Source organism: Tenrec ecaudatus, chromosome 2 (assembly GCF_050624435.1).
Source record: "Tenrec ecaudatus isolate mTenEca1 chromosome 2, mTenEca1.hap1, whole genome shotgun sequence".
In the NCBI taxonomy this organism is placed as follows: domain Eukaryota; kingdom Metazoa; phylum Chordata; class Mammalia; order Afrosoricida; family Tenrecidae; genus Tenrec; species Tenrec ecaudatus.
This window is the reverse complement of record NC_134531.1, coordinates 280,753,021-280,772,491: the sequence shown is the minus strand read 5'-3', so window position 1 is coordinate 280,772,491 and position 19,471 is coordinate 280,753,021. Positions and strand designations below refer to the sequence as shown.

At 40.3% G+C, this 19,471-nt stretch overlaps 1 protein-coding gene across 3 annotated transcripts in view; it reads right to left on the bottom strand.

Moving 5' to 3' along the window:
• TMEM39A (transmembrane protein 39A) overlaps window positions 1-19,471 on the bottom strand; it is a 37,619-nt gene that overhangs the window by 16,552 nt on the left and 1,596 nt on the right. For 2 of the 3 annotated variants that reach the window (XM_075542478.1, XM_075542476.1), the window contains exons 2-4: window positions 19,143-19,329; window positions 7,308-7,530; window positions 3,452-3,538 (exon numbers count right to left, since the gene is read on the bottom strand). In XM_075542478.1, the coding sequence (XP_075398593.1) occupies window positions 3,452-3,538; window positions 7,308-7,530; window positions 19,143-19,255 (423 nt within the window). In that variant the 5' untranslated portion in view covers window positions 19,256-19,329. The remainder of the gene's footprint in view (window positions 1-3,451; window positions 3,539-7,307; window positions 7,531-19,142; window positions 19,330-19,471) is intronic. The other variant, XM_075542477.1, reaches the window with a different exon arrangement.

Here is a 19,471-nt window from a genome sequence, read left to right as displayed (position 1 = left end):
CTCATCTTCCCAACACAATCCCTGAAGACAAAGCAGGTACATAAGCAAATGTGGTGAAGAAAACTGATGGTGCACGGTTATCAAAATATATAGCATCTGGGGTCTTAAAGGCTTGAAGATAAACCAGGGGCCATCTAGCTAAGAAGCAACAAATTCCACATGGAAGAAGCATACCAGACTATGTGATCACAAGGTGTTGATAGGATAAGGTATCAAACAACAACAACAAAATCATATCATTGTGAATGAGGTGGGAGTGTGGAGTGGAGACCCACAGCCCATCTGTAGGCAACTGGACATCCCCTTACAGAAGAGTATTGGGGAGGGGATGAGGCAGTCAGGGTGCAGTGTAGCAATGATGAAACATACAACTTTCCTCTAGTTCTTTAATGCATCCTACCCCCAACTATCATGATCCCAATTCTACCTTACAAATCCAGCTAGACCAGAGGCTGTACATTGGTACAGATAGGAACTGGAAACACAGGGAATCCAGGACAGATGAACCCCTCAGGACCAGTGGTGGACGTGGGGATACCAGTAGGGTGGAGGGAAGTGGGGTAGAAAGGGGAAACTGGTCACAAGGATCTACGTATAACCCCCTCCCTGGGGAACAGACAACAGAAAACTGGGTGAAGGGAGATGTCAGACAGTGTAAGACATGACAAAATAATAATGATCTACAAATTATCAAGGGTTCGTGAGGGAGGGAGTGATGGGGAGGGAGGGGGAAAAATGAGGAGCTGATGCCAAAGGCTCAAGTAGAAAGAAAATGTTTTGAGAATGATGATGGCAACAACTGTACAAATGTGCATGACACAATGGATGTATGTATGGACTGTGATGAGTTGTAGGAGGCCCCAATAAGATTTTTTTAAAGTGCATGCGGATGAGGAAATAGATCTATGTGCATATATTTATAGGTTTAGTATGAAGGTAGCAGAACGACATTGGGCCTCCACTCAAGTACTCCCTGAATGCAAGAATACTTTCTTCTATTAAATTGGCATTCTGTGATGCTCACCGTCCCGACACAACTGCTGAAGACAAAGTGGGTGAATAAGCAAATGTGGTGAAGAAAGCTGATGGTGCCAGGCTATCAAAAGATATAGTGTCCGGGGTCTTAAAGGCTTGAAGATAAACAAGCGGCCATCTAGCTCAGAAGCAACAAAGCCCACATGGAAGCAGCACACTAGCCTGTGTGATCATGAGGTGTCGAAGGGATCAGGTTATCAGGCATCATCAGAACAAAAAATCGTATCATAGTGAATGAGCGGGGGAGTACGAAGTGGAGTTCCAAAGTCCACTTGTAGGCCAGTGGACATCCCCTTACAGAAGGGTCTTGGGGAGGAGACGAGCCAGTCAAGGTGTGATGGAGCAACGATGAAAATACAACTTTCCTCTAGTTCCTAAATGCTTCCTCCACTCTACCCCAACTATCATGATTCTAATTCTACCTTGCAAGTCTGGCTAGACCAGAGGATGTACACTGGCACAGATAGGAACTGGAAACACAGGGAATCCAGGGTGGATGATCCCTTCAGGACCAGTAGTGTGAGTGGCAATACTGGGAGGGTAGAGGGAGAGTGGGTTAGAAAGGGGGAACCGATTACAAGGATCAAAATAATAATTTATAAATTACCAAGGGTTCATGAGGGAGGGGGGAGCAGGGAAGGAGGGGAAAAAATGAGGAGCTAATGCCAGGGGCTTAAGTGGAGAGCAAATATTTTGAGAATGATGAGGGCAATGAATGTACCAATGTGCTTGACACAACTGATGTATGTATGGATTGTGATAAGAGTTGTATGAGCCCCTAATACAATGATTAAATATACAAATTAATTAATTTAAAAAAATTTTAAGTGCTGGAAAACTCGGCTTATACTCAAGTATATACGGTATTTGCTGGTGGGCATTAAGGTACAGAATGAAGTGCTTAATTAATCTGTTTAAATACAGCTGAAGCATTATCTTCTCAGTAAGAATTAAGCCACTGCCACTGAGTTAACTCCAGTGAAGTGTATGATGGGGTAAAACTGCTGCAGATGGCTTTCTAAACTGTAATTGTTAGCACAATCAGATCATAAGGCCTTTTCTGCAGTGCTACCAGGTGGGTTTGAACTGTCAACCTTTAGGTTAGTAGTCAAGCACAAATTGTTTTCCCCACCCAGGGTCTTTCCCTAAGAATTATAAGCTTTTTTTTTTTAAAAGAAATTAATTAAGTATACTCTGGAACTAAAGCCACGGAAAAGCTGCTAAATGTAACGCAAAGGGCGCCATATATCTCTTTCAATTCCACAGCAGAAACTCCAGTTATGAAACATTTTACAGACTTAACTAGACATACTAATTTGACATACACAAATACAATTCATAAGTAGATGAAGGGATGAAACAAATCTTTCCATGCCTATTTAAACAGATGCGAACAAAATGTCACTGAGTTCCTCCAAGGAGAGCTTCAGTCTGCCCAAGAGGAAGCATCGAGCGCAGCACTTACATACAAAGCCTGGGAGCAAAGGCTACAGACAGCCTTCCCCACGGTGCAAACAGTACAATTCCTCCACCAGGGCTCTCAATGGCTCTCAGATCATGAACTTGGGAACCCCCAACTACTCTGTGCTCACAGAAAGGCAGTTCTTGTCAAGTATAGCTCACATACACACCGATCCATTGCCTGCTTTGGAAGGAAAAGGCTGATTCTCAGTTATCTGCCATTATATTAACAGTATTGATTTACAACAAATAGCTACTTCAGCTAAATTAATATATATGTATATATTTATAAATTTTGGGATCCTAGATGATAAAATCTTTTAAAAAGTACACTCCCCCCTTTACTGGGGTTTACACACATACATCTATACCCCACCAAAAAAAAATTGTACCGAAGGCCAACAGTATCACCAAGTTTTAATAAAAAAATAAAAAAAGATAGTTCCTCCTCTCTGGACTGTACTTAGATTCTAATCATCAAGTAATCTGATGTAAATTTTGATGCTACCTTATAAAATCACAAGTTTTCACAAATTCAAATGAGTATTTAATAACCAATTCAGCAAAATAGTATGTAAATAATTTCTCAAATTACTATTAGTTGAAACGGAAACCTTTAGATGCGATTGTTTACTTACACATAATTCTTCACATTAACAGTTAGTTGGAATTCATATTCTTACTGTCACCATTACAATGTAAAAGATTGTATTGAAGAAGTTGGAAACTGAGAGTAAGGTTTCCGCCAACAAATGAAATCTCTAACAGTTCTTGAGTTATTTCACACTTGAGTTTTAGATTCCTTGCTAGAAAATATTTTTGAAAGTTATTAATACAGTTCATGCACGAGTGAAACTACTGGTTTATAACTGTATTCACACTGTACTCGGACATCTCAGATTCCCCCCCCTGACCGCGGACTACAGTGGTGAACACAGGATGGCTACTGGACTGCTACCTCGGAGATGAGGGCCCAGACCAGCCTCCTTGCAAGCATCACGGTGATGAATGCTGCCAGGTGGTAGTCAATGAGATGAAAATTCTGCAAAGAGAAAGAAAGAAGTGCATCAGACAGAGCGTGCCTGGGATTCGGTCGGAACTGCTCATGAATGGAGGGTGACTCCTCCTCAGACGGAGTTTTCAGACCCCTGACCCCGACCTTGTCATGGAACGCTAGAACAGTCCGTCATGAAAGGAGAAGTAACATCTAGCAAGAATTCTCAACAGCCAAGATCTAACTTTCCGTAATGTCACTTCAAATATATTACACTTGAAGAAACAAATACTGTATTAAAGAGAAGAGATTACGCTCTGGATTGATTTACAGAATGATGATAAAACCAAACTTATCTAGAGCAGCACATTTATAATGAATCTCAAACTTAACCGACCAGCTGGACTTCCCAGTTTTAAGGTACTGTTGGTCTTTTTGTATGCTGATGTTAATTTAATTGAGCATCTGCTAAATTAACTTTCCCTACAGGCTAATTCCATTAATCACTAGAAAATCACATGATACATTTATTACTTTCAATTAGTCTTTCTCTCTAACTTGACTTAGAAATAGATCCTACAGTTGATCTTTTCTTCCATAAAATATGAGCTCTAAGTCTGCATACACAGCTGTTTTTAATAAAATGAAAAGGCTTTAATAGCTGTAGCTCAAAAAACTAACAAAATTAAGGTGTACTTTCATTTTGATGGTAACAATTACCTCATGCAGTGAGTATTTAATGTTCGGGAGCTAGCAGCTCTGATAGCAGCCTCCTGACGCTGCCAGGAGCGCCCGGACCCGCTGGAGATGAGTGTTAAAGGGGCTCTCCTGAGAAATGTTCAAAGGAGCAGAGAGTTCTTTGAATCGCTTTAAGGTTCAGCCAATGAGAAAATCCAGGGCGGTGTCAAACAAAGACGACATTCTCTAATGACCTATTGAACATGTGCTGTGGGGTACAACTACGATAAACAGAGGAAGGACAGTACGATGGACAGGTCTGGATTCAAGTCGAGCCACTTTCCTAATTTTTAGGTTCCACGTTTGTCATGTACAAATCAGGAGACATGTAGTACCTATTTGCTTTTATAAAGAATGGATGAGGCAGTACTTGTAAGGAACATAATAATTATTTTAACAAGCGCTGCCATCGTTAGTGTTAAGATAGTGAGGTTAAGTAAGGTATGTACCTGATAGAGCCATACAGCTGGAAGAAGTCTTAAAGAACATCAAGTTCAACCTTTTCATTTTGTAACACGATGGCCAAAGACTGAAGAAGTATAGTTTTTCTATTTAACCATCTTATAAATCCAAGTAGAAAGGCCATTTTTTAAAAAAGCCTAAAATGTGATACTCATTAAAAAGTTTAAAACAGAAAATGAAATTTTCTTTACAGTTATTAAGTAGGTACACGGTCAGTATAAAAAGAAAACTCTTTTTTTTTTCAGAAGAAAATTCTTAATAGTTACCTAAAGGAACAACCATGAGATAAAAATTTTTTTTTTCTTAAAGCCACATTTACCCCAAGACCAAAAGAACTAGATGGTGCCTGGCTACCACGACTGCTCATTCTAATCAGGGTCACAGTGGATGGGCTCAATCTATGGAAGAGAACTTCAAGTTACTAAACAACAACAAAACAGACTCGACTGGTTAAGACTGGAACACTCCCGAAAGCTGCCACCCAGAGATACTCTTGCAATCTTGAAGGGAAACTACCGCGGGAGGATATCTTATAGCTAAACACCACTTTGGCTAAAAAAAAAAAAAAAAAAAGAGTACCTCCTCTAAGTATTCTGCTCCTTTTAAAACAAAGATGAGGAAAAAACCAAAGGTGAGAATGCAAGTGAGCACCACAAACAAATCTATTTTTTAAAAAGTCATAAACAGATGTAATTAGGCTGAAATGCCATTTTATTACTCAATCTCCTTTTTGACCAGTTTTAAATGTTTTACGTGTTTTAGTTTCTGCTTTCTTTTTGACGAGCTCTTGTTTTACTCGGTAATTATTTTCAGTTTTCATTTGTTTTAGATGTGTTTCAGGATATGTGGTCCAGGACAGGTAAATCTATAGACAATAACCCGATGAGCTGTTTCCTGAGGGTGTGTGCAGCAGGGAGCTGAGGGCGAGTAGGAAACTACTAACCATGAGTGAGAGAAGAAAATGTTCTAAATGGACTGTGGGGGACAATCATATACCTTTTTAATAGGACTGAACTACTGAACTGTGTGATGTGAATTATATGCCAATACAACTGATAAATAAAATAAAAACGTGGTAATGATTACACAACACTTTTCGATGTATTTGAACCACTGACTTCTATCATCTGTGAATTATGTCAATGGAAATGTTTTTTTAAAAGAAATCTAAAATCTCCAATGAATTCATACTGAAAAGTTTGAAAACGAAAAATGTTAATTGAGAAAAATAACACAAAATCACAAAGGCCATTAACAAATGGTTTAATTTCCCTCCCATGCTACTTTACAGGTTTTCATCCACATGACCACGTCAGGGGAATTTCCTACTTTCTTAGGAGTCCTAGCACATACGTAAAGTACCCAGGACAGCAATTTCCTTTTTTCGACAACACATTCCCACCATAACCAAATCTACATACTTACCCCTCCCACTATTTTGTTTACCCATTTATCCAGAGGCTCTCCATCAAGATTATGATTGTGAGCCTAAGTAATTATAAAGAGGGTGGAGGAACCCTACAACCCAATTTCAGGTACAGTAGAGAGAGCTAGTTTCTGATTCAATTTTTTTTCCAGGTGGGGTATAATAGAACCCAAATTTTATTCAGGATAACAACGCACCCAGCTACGGTCGACCTTTCCCAGCCATCCTTATTTATAGCTAGAAAAGCCCCTGGGCTAAGCACTGGTCATGGCCATGGCCATGGCCGTGAAAGTGTTACATGGGACTTTCAGGAAAGCTTCTTACAGAGTGGACTGGGACTGTATCCTTCTCTCCTTCCCTGTCGTCCGGAGCATGGCTCTCCGCAGCAGCCACTCTGGTCAAGAAGGCAGTCATAAACATGGAAATCACACAGTGGGGCGGGAGTGAGACCAGAAGAAGCCTGAGTCTGGAAAGACTGCAATGACAGCCACCTACTTCTAGACTTCTTTAATATGAAAAACCTTTCTTTTAAAGTTTAAGTCAGAAAATCCAATCATAATTGTTATTAACAAAACTGTTCTATTTGGAAAATGGCATGATACGTCAGCTGGAACAAATTAAATTCCCTCCCTCCTTAGTTCCAAGACTGTCACCTTGCCCCAGTCGGTATTCTTTTCCTCCCACTGGATGCTCAGTTTAACTCATTTCCCAAATTCCCCTGCAGTTAAGACTGGACATGTAGGGACGTGATTTTAGTCTGGCCCTTTAAGAAGCTCTCCTTTTAAATAAGTCCTTCATACTTTCTAACTAACGGAGATGGACCTCGGTCACCTTGTAAGCCACAACATGGTAGAAGATGACAGAACCTCCAGCAGTCTAAGTCCTTGAATGAGCTCATGAAAAACAATACCAAGTACCTCATAGTATCTGTTGGAAGCATCAAACGGGGGGCGGGGGGGAAGGGGCGCAGATTGGGGGTTTGTTATAGAAGCTGCTATTGTACTAATACAGCCAGTATGAAGATAGAATTGCTAGAATGTAACCATTTACATTTTCAATAAGTTTAATGTGGTATTAGATCTTGGAACTAAGCTATGGTTTAGTAGAAAAAATTTTACCCAGAGTAATTTCTACACGAAGACTTTTCCATTAGTTGCTTGACTAAGAGCTTTCAGGAAGGCTGAAACTTACCAATGAAGTACAGGAAGCAGGATGGTTGTAAGGGTACCACCACACTGTCTTATAGATATTGATGTACTGAATGAACAGGGCAACCAGCAGGTAGATGAAAAAGAGAAATTCAAAGAGTAGGCTCCCATCCACAGGCAAGTCAGGAATTTGGCAATGACGAACAGGACCTGGGGTGATTAAGGCTGTGATAGGTGGGACCGGAAGGCCAATGGCACTGCCATTCCTGAAAGAGAAGACCACGGTTATAGCTCGATTGACGACATCCTTTAGTATCCCAGCGCCAAGAGCGCCCTGCGTCCTCTTATCCCCCAACTGCCTGCCCTTCCTAGGATGGTTTTCCTCTTCTCCCACTACACATTCTCTCTCAGTAAGATATTCTGTGGCGGTGGCGCCTACACTAAACACGCTGTTTCTCTCCACACTGGGTCTTAGACCAGGTTGGCTGTCCCGACAGCCCACTGGGCATCTCTGTGTTCTTCCTCGGAGAGCCGTTATCCTGGCCCACCACAACCCTTTTGGGAATTCGAATCAGACACCTGGCAGCCATACTAAAATCTTTCCTTCTGCTTCTCTAGATCCAACCATCTTAAATCTTCTAGATTTAAACTTTTTCAAACTTTCCCCAACCCCTACCTTCCTTTGTAAACACATCGTCTTGGTTCAAGGACTCAACATTTTCACCTAAATTATTGCAGCAGGCCCCCTAAATTCAATTTCGTTTTCACCAAAGTTTCTGACCGGCCTTCAGTGACAAATACAATCTATAGTGTTGCTCTCCTGCTTAAGATCCTTTAATGGTTTCCTACTATCAACAGAATATCCCACCCCACCCGCACTTGACGTGCTCTCAGAGCTGCTGAACAGACTAGCCTCATTTCTGTCCCGTCTCCACAGCCACCCTCTACAACACTCAAGCCACTTGCTGTCCGTGGACAGACATGCTATTGTATGTGTGCACTATCCCCTCTTCACCTTGAATGCTCTAATCCCTCACCTACCTACTCACTGGCAAAATCCTGCATGACTTTTACATTGCTTAAGCACAGCCTCTGGCAAGTTTTCTGTAACTCGTTCAATCATAATAGACTAATTCCCCCAGTGCTGTCATCATGGCGGTATTGCGGTAAGCTGCTGAGCCAGGCCCTGGTGGCCAGTGTTTCTGTGCTGGGCTGCTAACCGCTCGGTCTGCAGCTGGAAACCACCACTCCTCCGGACTACGACAACGAGGCTCATTAGTTCATAAAGAATTACAGTAGCAACTGGATCAATGGTCCATTGGGGCTATGGCAAGGAAGGTCGGGGCACGGGAACTAAATGGTGAGTACAAGAATGAAGAAGTGTTCTAAAACTGATTGTGGCGATAAATGCACAACTCTTCTTGATGCGACTGAACTATTGAATTGTGTAATATGTGCATTAGATGCCAATAAAACTATGAGGGCGGGGCAGGAGAGAGCCGCACCTGGAACAGTCTTGGAAACCCCAAGGAGCAGTTCTCCGCTGTCACATAGGATCGCTGAACCGGAATCTCCTCAAGGGCAGGGCGGTTTTAGTTCTTGAACGATGCAAGGGCATTGACTGCATCGCAGTCAAAAAATATGCTCCTAACTTTCATGTCCTCAGAAACTATGCTACTAATAGTCAACTGTTGGCTAGAAAAGTCATACCGATAACAAAGTCAATGGACACATTATGTTGTATATTATATGGTACATTGCTACACTCATAAAGAAGCTGCACTTACAATATGAAATTTTAAAAGGTATCTTATAAAAAGCTAAAGGTTTGATGGGGAACCAAGCAAATTTTAAATACAGTGTATTTTCCAGCTTCCTGTCTTTACACCAAAATAAAGTATTGACACGCACGAGAAAAAAAAAAAAAAGCTAAAGGTTTTTGTGCCCCACGACTTCGCAAAGTTCCTTTTCTACAAAGATCCTCGCTCCGAATTCATTTATCTTGAAATGGTGGGCAACGACAGCTGCAGAACTGAATCTACGGTACACATCAAGTTAATTCAACTTTTCCTTGTAATGTCACGACTCCTCTGCATCTTGGGAGCTCGCGTTTCAGTATCACTAGTGACACTTCACATGGTCCCAGTGTTATACTGAACGCAATGACTAGTAAGAACCTCAAGAGACCACTTTTCACTGTGATATGCAATCCCCTAGGGAAATGAACTGCCCATGTGGGGATGATTAGCACGATGCGTACATTTTTAAAAATCCACATATAAGTAAACCCTTGCAGTTCAAACACACGTTGTTCAATGGTCAACTATATGTCTTTATTACTGCACCTTTCATCCTGTTAAATCATTTTATTTTTTTACATTTTAATCTAAGAAATTTACTTGCAAGTAAAGAAACAAGTTAATTTGCGATGTTTGGGGGTTAAAAACTCCCACAAAACAGAATTGTGTCAACTTTCAAAAAAAAAAGAAAAGCCCCAAAGTATTTACAGAATGGCCACACACAGAAAAATCATTTTGATTCTTCAGAAAGACCCTCCCAAACGGCTCCTGGCGTACATTTTAAACTCAAATTTTAAAGTTCACTTGCACACGTTTCTAAGTCTTGTCCACCAGATCCTAACCTGAAGCACAGGCACTGCCCCTGGGTAGTTCACTAAAAAGGTGTATTGCTTTGGGAAGGCAGCAAATGAGAAACCCAAGCTAAAGAGATTCTAATCGCTTTCTTACTCTGTCTCGTCTAAGCTCCTTGATAGGTCAGAATAGGTGGACTATCTAAAATGAGAAACTAGGAATAGGAAATAAAACTTCCCATGATTTGCATGTCTGACAATAATAGTTCCAAAGAGTTATGGGCCCACTACTGTTTGTACAATGAACGAAATAAGCTAGGTTTGGGTACTTCCTAAGAAACTTCTAAAGAAGGAGTTTCAGTATTACCGTGTGCTAAAACTTCCAAATATAGAACTCTGGCATCAATATGTGACATTTACAGAAGCCTGCGTGACGCGGGAGAACACGAGCCCTGCTCATCTTGAACAATTAAGGATATATATCATGGCAGAGACTCTGAAGCGTTTGAGGAAAACAGAAAAGGAAAAATATGTGAGAGTTCCTCCTTTCTCTCATCCCCGAGTATGCTCCTATAGAAAAAGCCTACCACCAGGTAGGTAGAAGGCTGTGATTTATCAGGATGCTTCAGAAGCATACATGTTCAACAATAAACCAGTCCTTAGGACCCAGTGAGCCAATCATTCACTCGGGAAGTAGATCCAGCACTGTACCATGGGCATGCTGTAGGCATCACTGGCAACACGAAAAGGCTCCCCTGGAGTTGGACACCTTGGTCAATTTGAACAGAGGGGATTAATACTAGCTGCCAAATTTACTCCTTCAATCTCTTTTTTAAGATCATTTTATTGGGGGTTCTTACAAATCTGATCACAATCCATATATCCACCACTGTGTCAAGCACTTTTGTACATATGTTGCCATCATCATTTTCAAAATATTTTCTTTCTACTTGAGCCCCTGGGATCAGCTTCTCATTTCCCCGCCTCCCCACTTCATGAATTCTAATAAATGATAAATTATTATTTTTATATTTTACATTATCCACTGTCTCCCTTCACCCATTTTTCTGTTGTTCATCTCCCCCCTCCGGGGTGGTGGTGCTATATGTCAATCATTGTGATCGGTTCCCCATTTCTCCCCCCACCTTCCCTCTACCCTCCTGGTATCACTACTCTCATTATTGTTCCTAAGGGGTTTATCTGTACTCCTTCAATCTTAATCCTGTTGGTAGGTGCCGTCACACCAGTCCCAACTCACAGTCACCCTATGGACAACAAAACCAAACTGTCTGGTCCTGTGCCGCCCACGCAGTCTTCCCCACATCTAAGCCCACTGCTGTAACCATGGTGTCAATCCATCTCGGAGGGTCTTCTTTTCCAGGGACTGTCTACTTTACCAAGAACCATTTTCTTCTCCAGGTACCGGTCCCTCCTGTAACATGTCCAAAGTACTTGAGAGAAGTCTCTCCATCCTCACTTCCAAGGAGCCTTCTAGCTATACAAAGATTCGTTTGTTTTTCGGCCTCTCCAAGGTATATTCAATCATCTTCACCAACACCAGAATTCAAAGGCTTTAAAGCCTCTGGTCGTCCTTAGTCACTGTTCAGCTTTCCCACGCAAGGCCTTGTCAGGCCCACCTTACTGCAAAGTACCATCTTCGCTTTTTAAAAAAAATCATTTTATTGGGGCTCATACAACTCTTATCACAATCCATACATACATCAATTGAGTAAAGCATCCTTATACATTTGTTGCCCTCATTATTCTCAAAATTCGCCTTCCGCTTGGGTTGCTGGAATCAGCTCATTTTCATTTTTTTCCCTCCTCCTCCTTCCCCTTCATGAACCCTTAATAATTTATAAATCATTATTTTATCTTATCTTACACTGACCGGCATCTCATCTTTGCTTTTTTAAAGAGTGTTTTTTCCAGCAGATTTACCCAATTTACTATATCATTTGACTTCTAGACTGCTGCTTCCATGGTAATTGACTAGGGACCCAAGTAAAATGAAATTCTTGGACAACTTCAATCTTTTCTCCATTATCATGTTGCTGCTTATTGGTCCAGTTGTGAGGAATTTTATTTTGAGATGTAATTCACACTGAAGGTTGGAATCTTTAACATTCATTAGTAGTGCTTCGAGTCTTTTTGGGTTTAAGCAAGATGGTATAAACAGCACACTAGCGAGTCTTCCTCTAATCCTAATGCCATATTCTTCTTCACATATTCCATCTTCTCAGGTGATTTGCTCAGCACAAAAACTGACTTAACCCCAATACAATGATAATAAACTGCCTTAAGTATGGTGAAAGTAAAAAACCCTAACACACACACACACACATCCTGCATTTAAACCACATACTCAGTAGCTCCTTGTATTATTCTAATGAATGCTTCTTGATCTGTGTATCACTAACCAGGTGCTCTGAAATTCCCATTCTTCACAATGTTATCCATGATTGTATGATTCTTTCTTTCCTGTCTTTTGAATGACCTTTAGTTTTTTTCATGTATGATGACCTTGATTTTTCTCTACAACTCATCTGATCTCTGGTCATTAGTGCTAAATGTGTCAAATCTAACCTTGAGGTGGTCTCTAAATTGAGGTGGGACATGCTCAAGGTCATATTTGGCCCTTGTGGAAATGTTTTTCTTTTCTTTACCTTCAACTCAAACTCGCGTATGAGCAACAGAGGGTCTTTCCCATAGTGGGACCCTAGCCTCGTTCTGACTGTAACTAAGCATCTCAATGATCTCCTTCCACAGATGTAGTTGGTTTGACTCCTAGACAGCACATCTTGCAAAGTCCACAGGTACAAGTGCTCTTTGTGCTGCTGAAACAAGGCCCTTGCATTGAATAAGCTGTTGGTCTGATGAAATTCCATTATGCAATCTCTGGTGTTGTTTCTATCACCAAAGCTCTATTTCCCAACTACTAATCTTTGTTTCCAATTGTTGCATTCCAAGCACCAGGAATCAATTTATTCTTAATCATAAGACATTACAAATTCTGGCGAGATGTTTTAAGACCAGAAGCACCTACTCTAATAAATGAAAAATTCTTCTCTTTCAGTCAAAGAAATATTAAGGGGGGAAAGTATGCTATGTATTATGATTTAAGGGTTAAGAACGGTTCGGACTGTGATGTCGTCTCTCAAGTGGACCCAGGACTTATATAAACTGTAGATATATTCATGTATCTTGAACTTACACTTAATTGTATTCCTAATCTAAGAAGTCATTTCTTATGATGTGGTCCTACTTGAGACTTGTCCTCATGAAGAGAGGACAAGTGGGAGATACGGGCATTATGAATAAATCAGATAGTGCTCAGCTAGCAAAGAAAATGGCATCTGGGGCCATAAAAGCTCATCTTCAAACAAGCAGTCATCTCTAAGTGAGGTGTCAGCTAAATTCACATGGAAAAGACAGTGTGATCCAAGGATTACAAAAAACAAACAAAGGAGGGGACAGCACTCAGTTCCCACATGGATTAAGCCTCTGGTGACTTCTCCTCTAAACACTGACCAGGAATGTGAATCGCCTTACTAGCAGACAGTGCATTGGAGAGTGGACTAATGCAGATGCAGTTAGGTTAAAATTTAACACTTTCTCATTTATTCTCTTTTGACTCACTTTAAATTTGGTCCAGTTTTTCTAATTTTCTGCTCTTTCTGACAGAGGCTTTCTTGTTTTGTTATTTTTTATATGTTTTTCTTTCTTTTTTTTAATGTTTTTCTTTATATGAAATTCAGGATAAGTAAATCTACCACAATAGTTAACTAGATTGTTTCTTAGGGTCATGGCAGGGGAAGGGACAGGGAAATAGGAAGCTAGTGAGTATAAGAAGACAATTTTCTAAATTGATTAGTGTGATGATTGTACAACTCCTTTTAATATCATTACATCAGTGAGTTATATGACTAATAAATAAGATGTTAATAAGACTGTCTTAAAAATCTTTAAGGTTCTTACTGGAGTTTCCCCAAATAAAGCAGACTGATGTGCTTCTGCTACTAACAAAGTAAACATAATGCTTTGCTTTTAAAAGGTTATTCAAAGCAAAGCACATCTGTGCTTGTGGCCATCCATTCCACTTTGGCTATTAAACTTCAAGTCAGAAGACAAAAGAAAACAAGGTCAAGTAACGTGGTCCATTTATCAGAGGAAAAAGAAAATTTGAGAAAAGAAAATGTATGCATGAGATTACGTCTTTCCATCCAATCTATAAAGTCGAGGGCTTAAAATAAAGAGTCTGTCTGGGCAAATTTCATAAAACCAAGAAAACTATGCTGCTAGCTGCCATCAAGTTGGCTCTGGATCCACAGCACAACAAAGAAAGCACTGCTCAGTCCTGCATCATCCCTAAAACCATCTGTGGTTTGGGCCATAGTCATCCATGGGGTTTCACTGGCTAATTTTCAGAAGTAGATTGTTAGGCCTTTCTTTCTAATTCTTCTGAGTCTGGAAGCTCCAGTGAAACCTATTCAGCATCATAGCAACACAAACTCCTGACAGGTGGGTCAATGTACGGAGGTGCACTTTTCAGGAACTGAGGCCCAGTCTTTCCAATAGAAGGCAAGAATTCTAGCATTGAACCACCAACTGCCCTCAAGAAAACTATAGCTAAGCTAAACAGAAATGATCAATATATATCAGAAAGTGGATACTAGAGGTTTGTATAGGAAAATGAAAGTATTTAACAGAATAGATTCAAGAAAAGCAAGCAACATAAATGTCTGAGATACAACGTGTGATAGTACTAGTCCCACATTTACCACCACTTAGTTGTAGTCTTTTGTGTGTGTGTTTCATTTTTTTGTTTTTCTAAATTTTATTGAGGGTTTGTACAACTCTTATCACAATCTATACATCCAGTCACGCCTATTTATACATTTGTTGCAATCATCATTTCCAAAACATTTTTCTTTTTTTTCTTTAAATACTTTTATTGGGGGCTCTTACAGATCTTATCACAATCCATACATTCCTCCAATGTGTCTAGCACATTTGCACATATGCCGCCGTTCTATCAATTATAAATTGATCCTTGTGATCGATTCCCCCCTTTCTTCTCCCACCCTCCCCTAATCCTCCGGTATCGCTCTCATTATTGCCTCTGAGGGGTTTATCTATCCTGGATTGCCTGTGTTTGGGGCTTTATCTGTGGCAGTGTGCATGCTCTGGTCCAATCCAATTTGTAAGGTAGAACTGAGGCCATGATAGTGGGGGGAAGGAACCACCAAAGAGCTAGAGGAAAGTTGTCTACTTCATCGGTGCTATACTGCCCCTTGACTGGCTCATTTCTTCCCCGTGACCCCTCTGTGAAGGGATGCCCAGTTGTCTACAAATTCACATTGGGTATGACTTTGTTCTGGGTGTTAGATGCCTGATACCTCATGATCGCACCGGCTGATATGCTTCTTCTATGTGGGCTTTGTTGCTTCTCAGGTAGATGGCCACTTGTTTATCTTCAAGCTTTTAAGACCCCAGACGCTATATCTTTTGATAGCCAGGCACCATCAGCTGTCTTCACATTTACTTATGCACCCATTTTGTCTTCAGAGATCATGTGGGGAACGTGAGCATCACAGAATGCCGGATTGTTAGAACAAAGTGTTCTTGTGTTGAGGGAGTACTTGAGTCAAGACCCAATGTCTATCTGCAACCTCAATTCTTAATATATAGATGAGTATATAGTTCTATTCCCCTCTCATTATATATATTTACATATGTACATGCCTGTATTTAGGCCCCTATAAATGTCCTTTGCTTTCTGGTTCTTTCCTCTATTTCCTTTTACTTTCCTTTTGTCTCACCATCATGTTCGGCCTTCATTCAGGTTTAGTTAATTCCTCGCTGCTACATTGCCCTTGATTAAGCCCCACTAGGCATCCTACAACCTTCCTTCCATTGATTTTAGTTCACTTGTTGTTCCCTTGTCCCTGGGCCAGTACCCCCCCCCCCCCTTTCTCCTATCTTTCCTTCTCCTGTATTTCCCCGGTACCATTGGTCCCGTTTCTTTTCATCTCTGAATTATTATTCTGCCTATCTTATCTAGATAGACATAGATACATTAATAAGTGCAAAAAACAGACAAAGCCAAATAACACAAAGGAAGTCAAAACCAGCAAAAACAAAATAACAATAAGAAAAAGAAAGCTACTGACAAAGATGGAAAAGCCTATAAATAGTTCAAGGTATGTTTGGTGGCCTTTACAAGTGTTTTCCAACATTTTCTTTCTACTTGAGTCCTTGATATCAGCCCCTCTCCCATTCCTTATGAACCCTTGATACTTTATTAATCCGTCTTACACCAACTGCTATCTTCACATATTTTTCTGTTGTCCATCTCCCTGGGCAGGGGTTATACGTAGATCATTATGATCAGTTCCTCCTTTCTCCCCCTACCTTCACCTTCTCCTCCAGGTATCACTAATCTCATTATTGGTCCTGAGGGGTTTATCTGCCCTGGATTCCGTTTCCTTGAGAAAATAACTTTTTATCTACAAGTCTCTGTTTCATCATCTATAATCGACAAGTTTGAAATGACATCTAAAGAAATTTTCTCAATATGAATTCTAATGATTCTCTTTTCAAATTATGCTAGGGGTCCACAAGGTGATGCCAGATTAGGTGATTCTTTAATAAGATCCATATGACTTAGCACAGAGTTGTGCTCACCCAAAAGAGGGACAAGAACAGGAGAGTGAAAATGATCCCTACAACACTTTCAGGTCACATTATTAACAAAGCGTATGTTAGAGCAAAACCAAAAACTATCAATCTTCATCTTTCTCAAGTAAAATTCGCCCTTCAACTAGAAACTCTCTCGAAACCCCAGAAATGTGGATTTTTTTCCCTTCTTTTTTAGGTTAAAAAAATCATTTTATTGGAGGCTTGTACAATCCATAAATACATCCATTGTGTCAAGCACATTTGTACATTTGTTGCCATTGTCATTCTCAATGAGCCCTTGGTATCAGCTCCTCATTTTCCCCCTCCCTCCCTGCCCCCCATGAGTCCTTGATAATTTATAAATTATTATTATTATTTTGTCACGTCTTACACTGTCCGGCGTCTCCCTCCATGCACTTTTCTGTTGTCGATCCCCCCTGGGAGGGGGTTATATGTGGATCCTTATCATCGGTTCCCCTGGCTATTCTTTCTTTAGGGAGAGAAGCTAAGCACATTATCCTGAGAACGTACCTTTGCATCCCCAAAGTGGGAAGCAGGACAGGAATCAGCACATTACAATCTTGACTAAACCACCACACTAGTTTTCTGACATCCTCGTTTAACTTCACCAAATCAGGTAATAAGCACCTTCCAAAAAAGGGCAAATGGTGCCTTCCCCAGCTGACTCACATCTTTCAGAATTTCAAGTATATTCTTCAAAAATCACAACACACTTAAACAATTACCTATTTCTCTCTTCAATACTCTAAAGACACTGCAGACATGAGCTTTCCTCCTCGGAACACTTTCTACCTAAAACTACTATTTTAGGCCACTACATTTTTTATTACCCCTTCCTAGGCCCTCTGTAACTTAAAGAGTCTATCTCAGTTGCTCCTTTCCTATCAGGAGGCAAACGTTGAACCTACATCATCCAAAATAACCCAAGTAAAAATGTCACAATCTACCGTTCGGTAGTTCCAGTGACCTTGCAAATTGTGAATTCCCAGAATCTTTCACTTTGTTCTTATCTGTTGAAAAAGTAATTGCTACAGGAGTACATGTAAAAGGAGACAATGGCTCATAGTAGATCAAACAAAGTAGAGTTGGAACCTTGAAAGCCAGGATTAAAGAGATACAATGAAGGCAGAGAAAAGAACGTAGAAAGACAGTTAAGCCCAGTTATGAGTAAGTATTTTCCAAATGTTTCTAGTTCTGCCAAGTAATCTATTTTCAGACACCAAGTGCAAGCAGAACCATCCAGAAATGACATTTTGAAGTTTTTAAAACATCAGGATCCTTCACTTCCACCTTCAAATCCTATTTTACCTGCTATCCTGATATTAGAACACGTATGAGAAAAAGAAGCAGTCCGATTTAAAAAGGACTGAGACCTTTAAAAGCCCTGACTACTTGGCCTGTCCCATCCGAGATGGGCTTCCATGGAACAATTTGAGAATGCAATTATCTAAAGAATCCTCAAAGTCAAAGCAGGAGAAGCGGAACAAGGAGCCTCTGGAGTGAACGCAGACAGAGCCAGAATGTTCCAGTTAGCTAGAATCCAACTAGGCACAGGCCAAGATTTTCTATTGCAACTTCAGCATACTGAATCACTAAGATGATTAGTATGTATTAGTACATTCAAAACATGCATTCATACAGTAAACAACTTTCACTTCAAAACTTATGTTTGAGAGTACCTTCTCGAAAGCATATGCATATATTTTCAAACATTTAATTAAATTTTTTTAATTAAAATTTTCTTTTGTTATAAAACAAAAACCTACACTTTAGGAATTTTGGAAACTTCAGAAAACCTTTGAAAAGTGACAGTAACTTAGTCTTTCATCTATTTTTACACCCTGCTAGGAAGCAGAATATGATTGTTTTCGTAATGAAGAAACCCAATGGAAAGCAGCACAGGGTAGAACACAGGGCTCCGGGATCATCTCACTACTTTACAGACCTATACAGACAGAATATTTGAGTGGAAAATTAGTATCACGAGAACCAGAGACTGGGAAAAAAAAATCCCTTCAAACTGGTATTTTAGGGAAAGAGCCATTGAGATGACAAGAGATCAGAACTGATTTTGAAGACTGGGTGGGACTTGCATTGGAAAGTCTGCAAGAAAGAGGGAGGTTTGCAAGCCATAAAGACTGCACAAATAGAATCAGGTGAGCCCGAAAAGCAAAAGGTAATAATCTGGGAATAATGCTGAGTGAACACATGAGCGCAGTGCAGTAGTGACTGCTGGCTTTGATACTTAAAATCAATGTAAGAGAAAAACTTTATTTAGGGGAGAAATAGAACTTAACTGGCAAAATTTATCCTGAATGTACAATTGATATGCAAATCACCTGATTAGCACGGTAATTTTCTATACTGTTCTTACTGACCATAAACCCAAAATCCAAACTCACTGCCATTGAGTCCATTCCAATTCATAGGAACCCTCTAAGAGTAGAACTGCCTCCATGGATTTCTGAGACTGTAACTGTTTACAGGAATAGAAAGGCTTCTCTTTTTCTCCCTCGGAGTGGTTGGTGGTTTTGAACTGCTGACCATAGGACATCACAAATTACACACAGTCTTATTCTTCTTTACCTGTTTCTCAGGCCTGTTCCATTGCCACAGCCCCCACCAACCAAAGTCTGTAGCGACGGTAAAGCAGAACGGCTTAGCTGCTGCCGGCTAGGGCCCCTCCTTCCACCGGGCATGTCCGGGAACCAGTCTGCTTCCAGCGCCACCTGTAGCTGCAACCCAGGTTAATGGTTGCCAATCTGCTGCAACTCTGAACAAAAGCAAACAATTCCTGTCAGTTTACTCTTTTTTAAAAAAATTCATTTTATTGGGAGCACTTACAGCTCTTACCACAATTCACATATCCATCCATCGTGTTAAGCATATTTGTACATATGTTGCCATCAGCATTT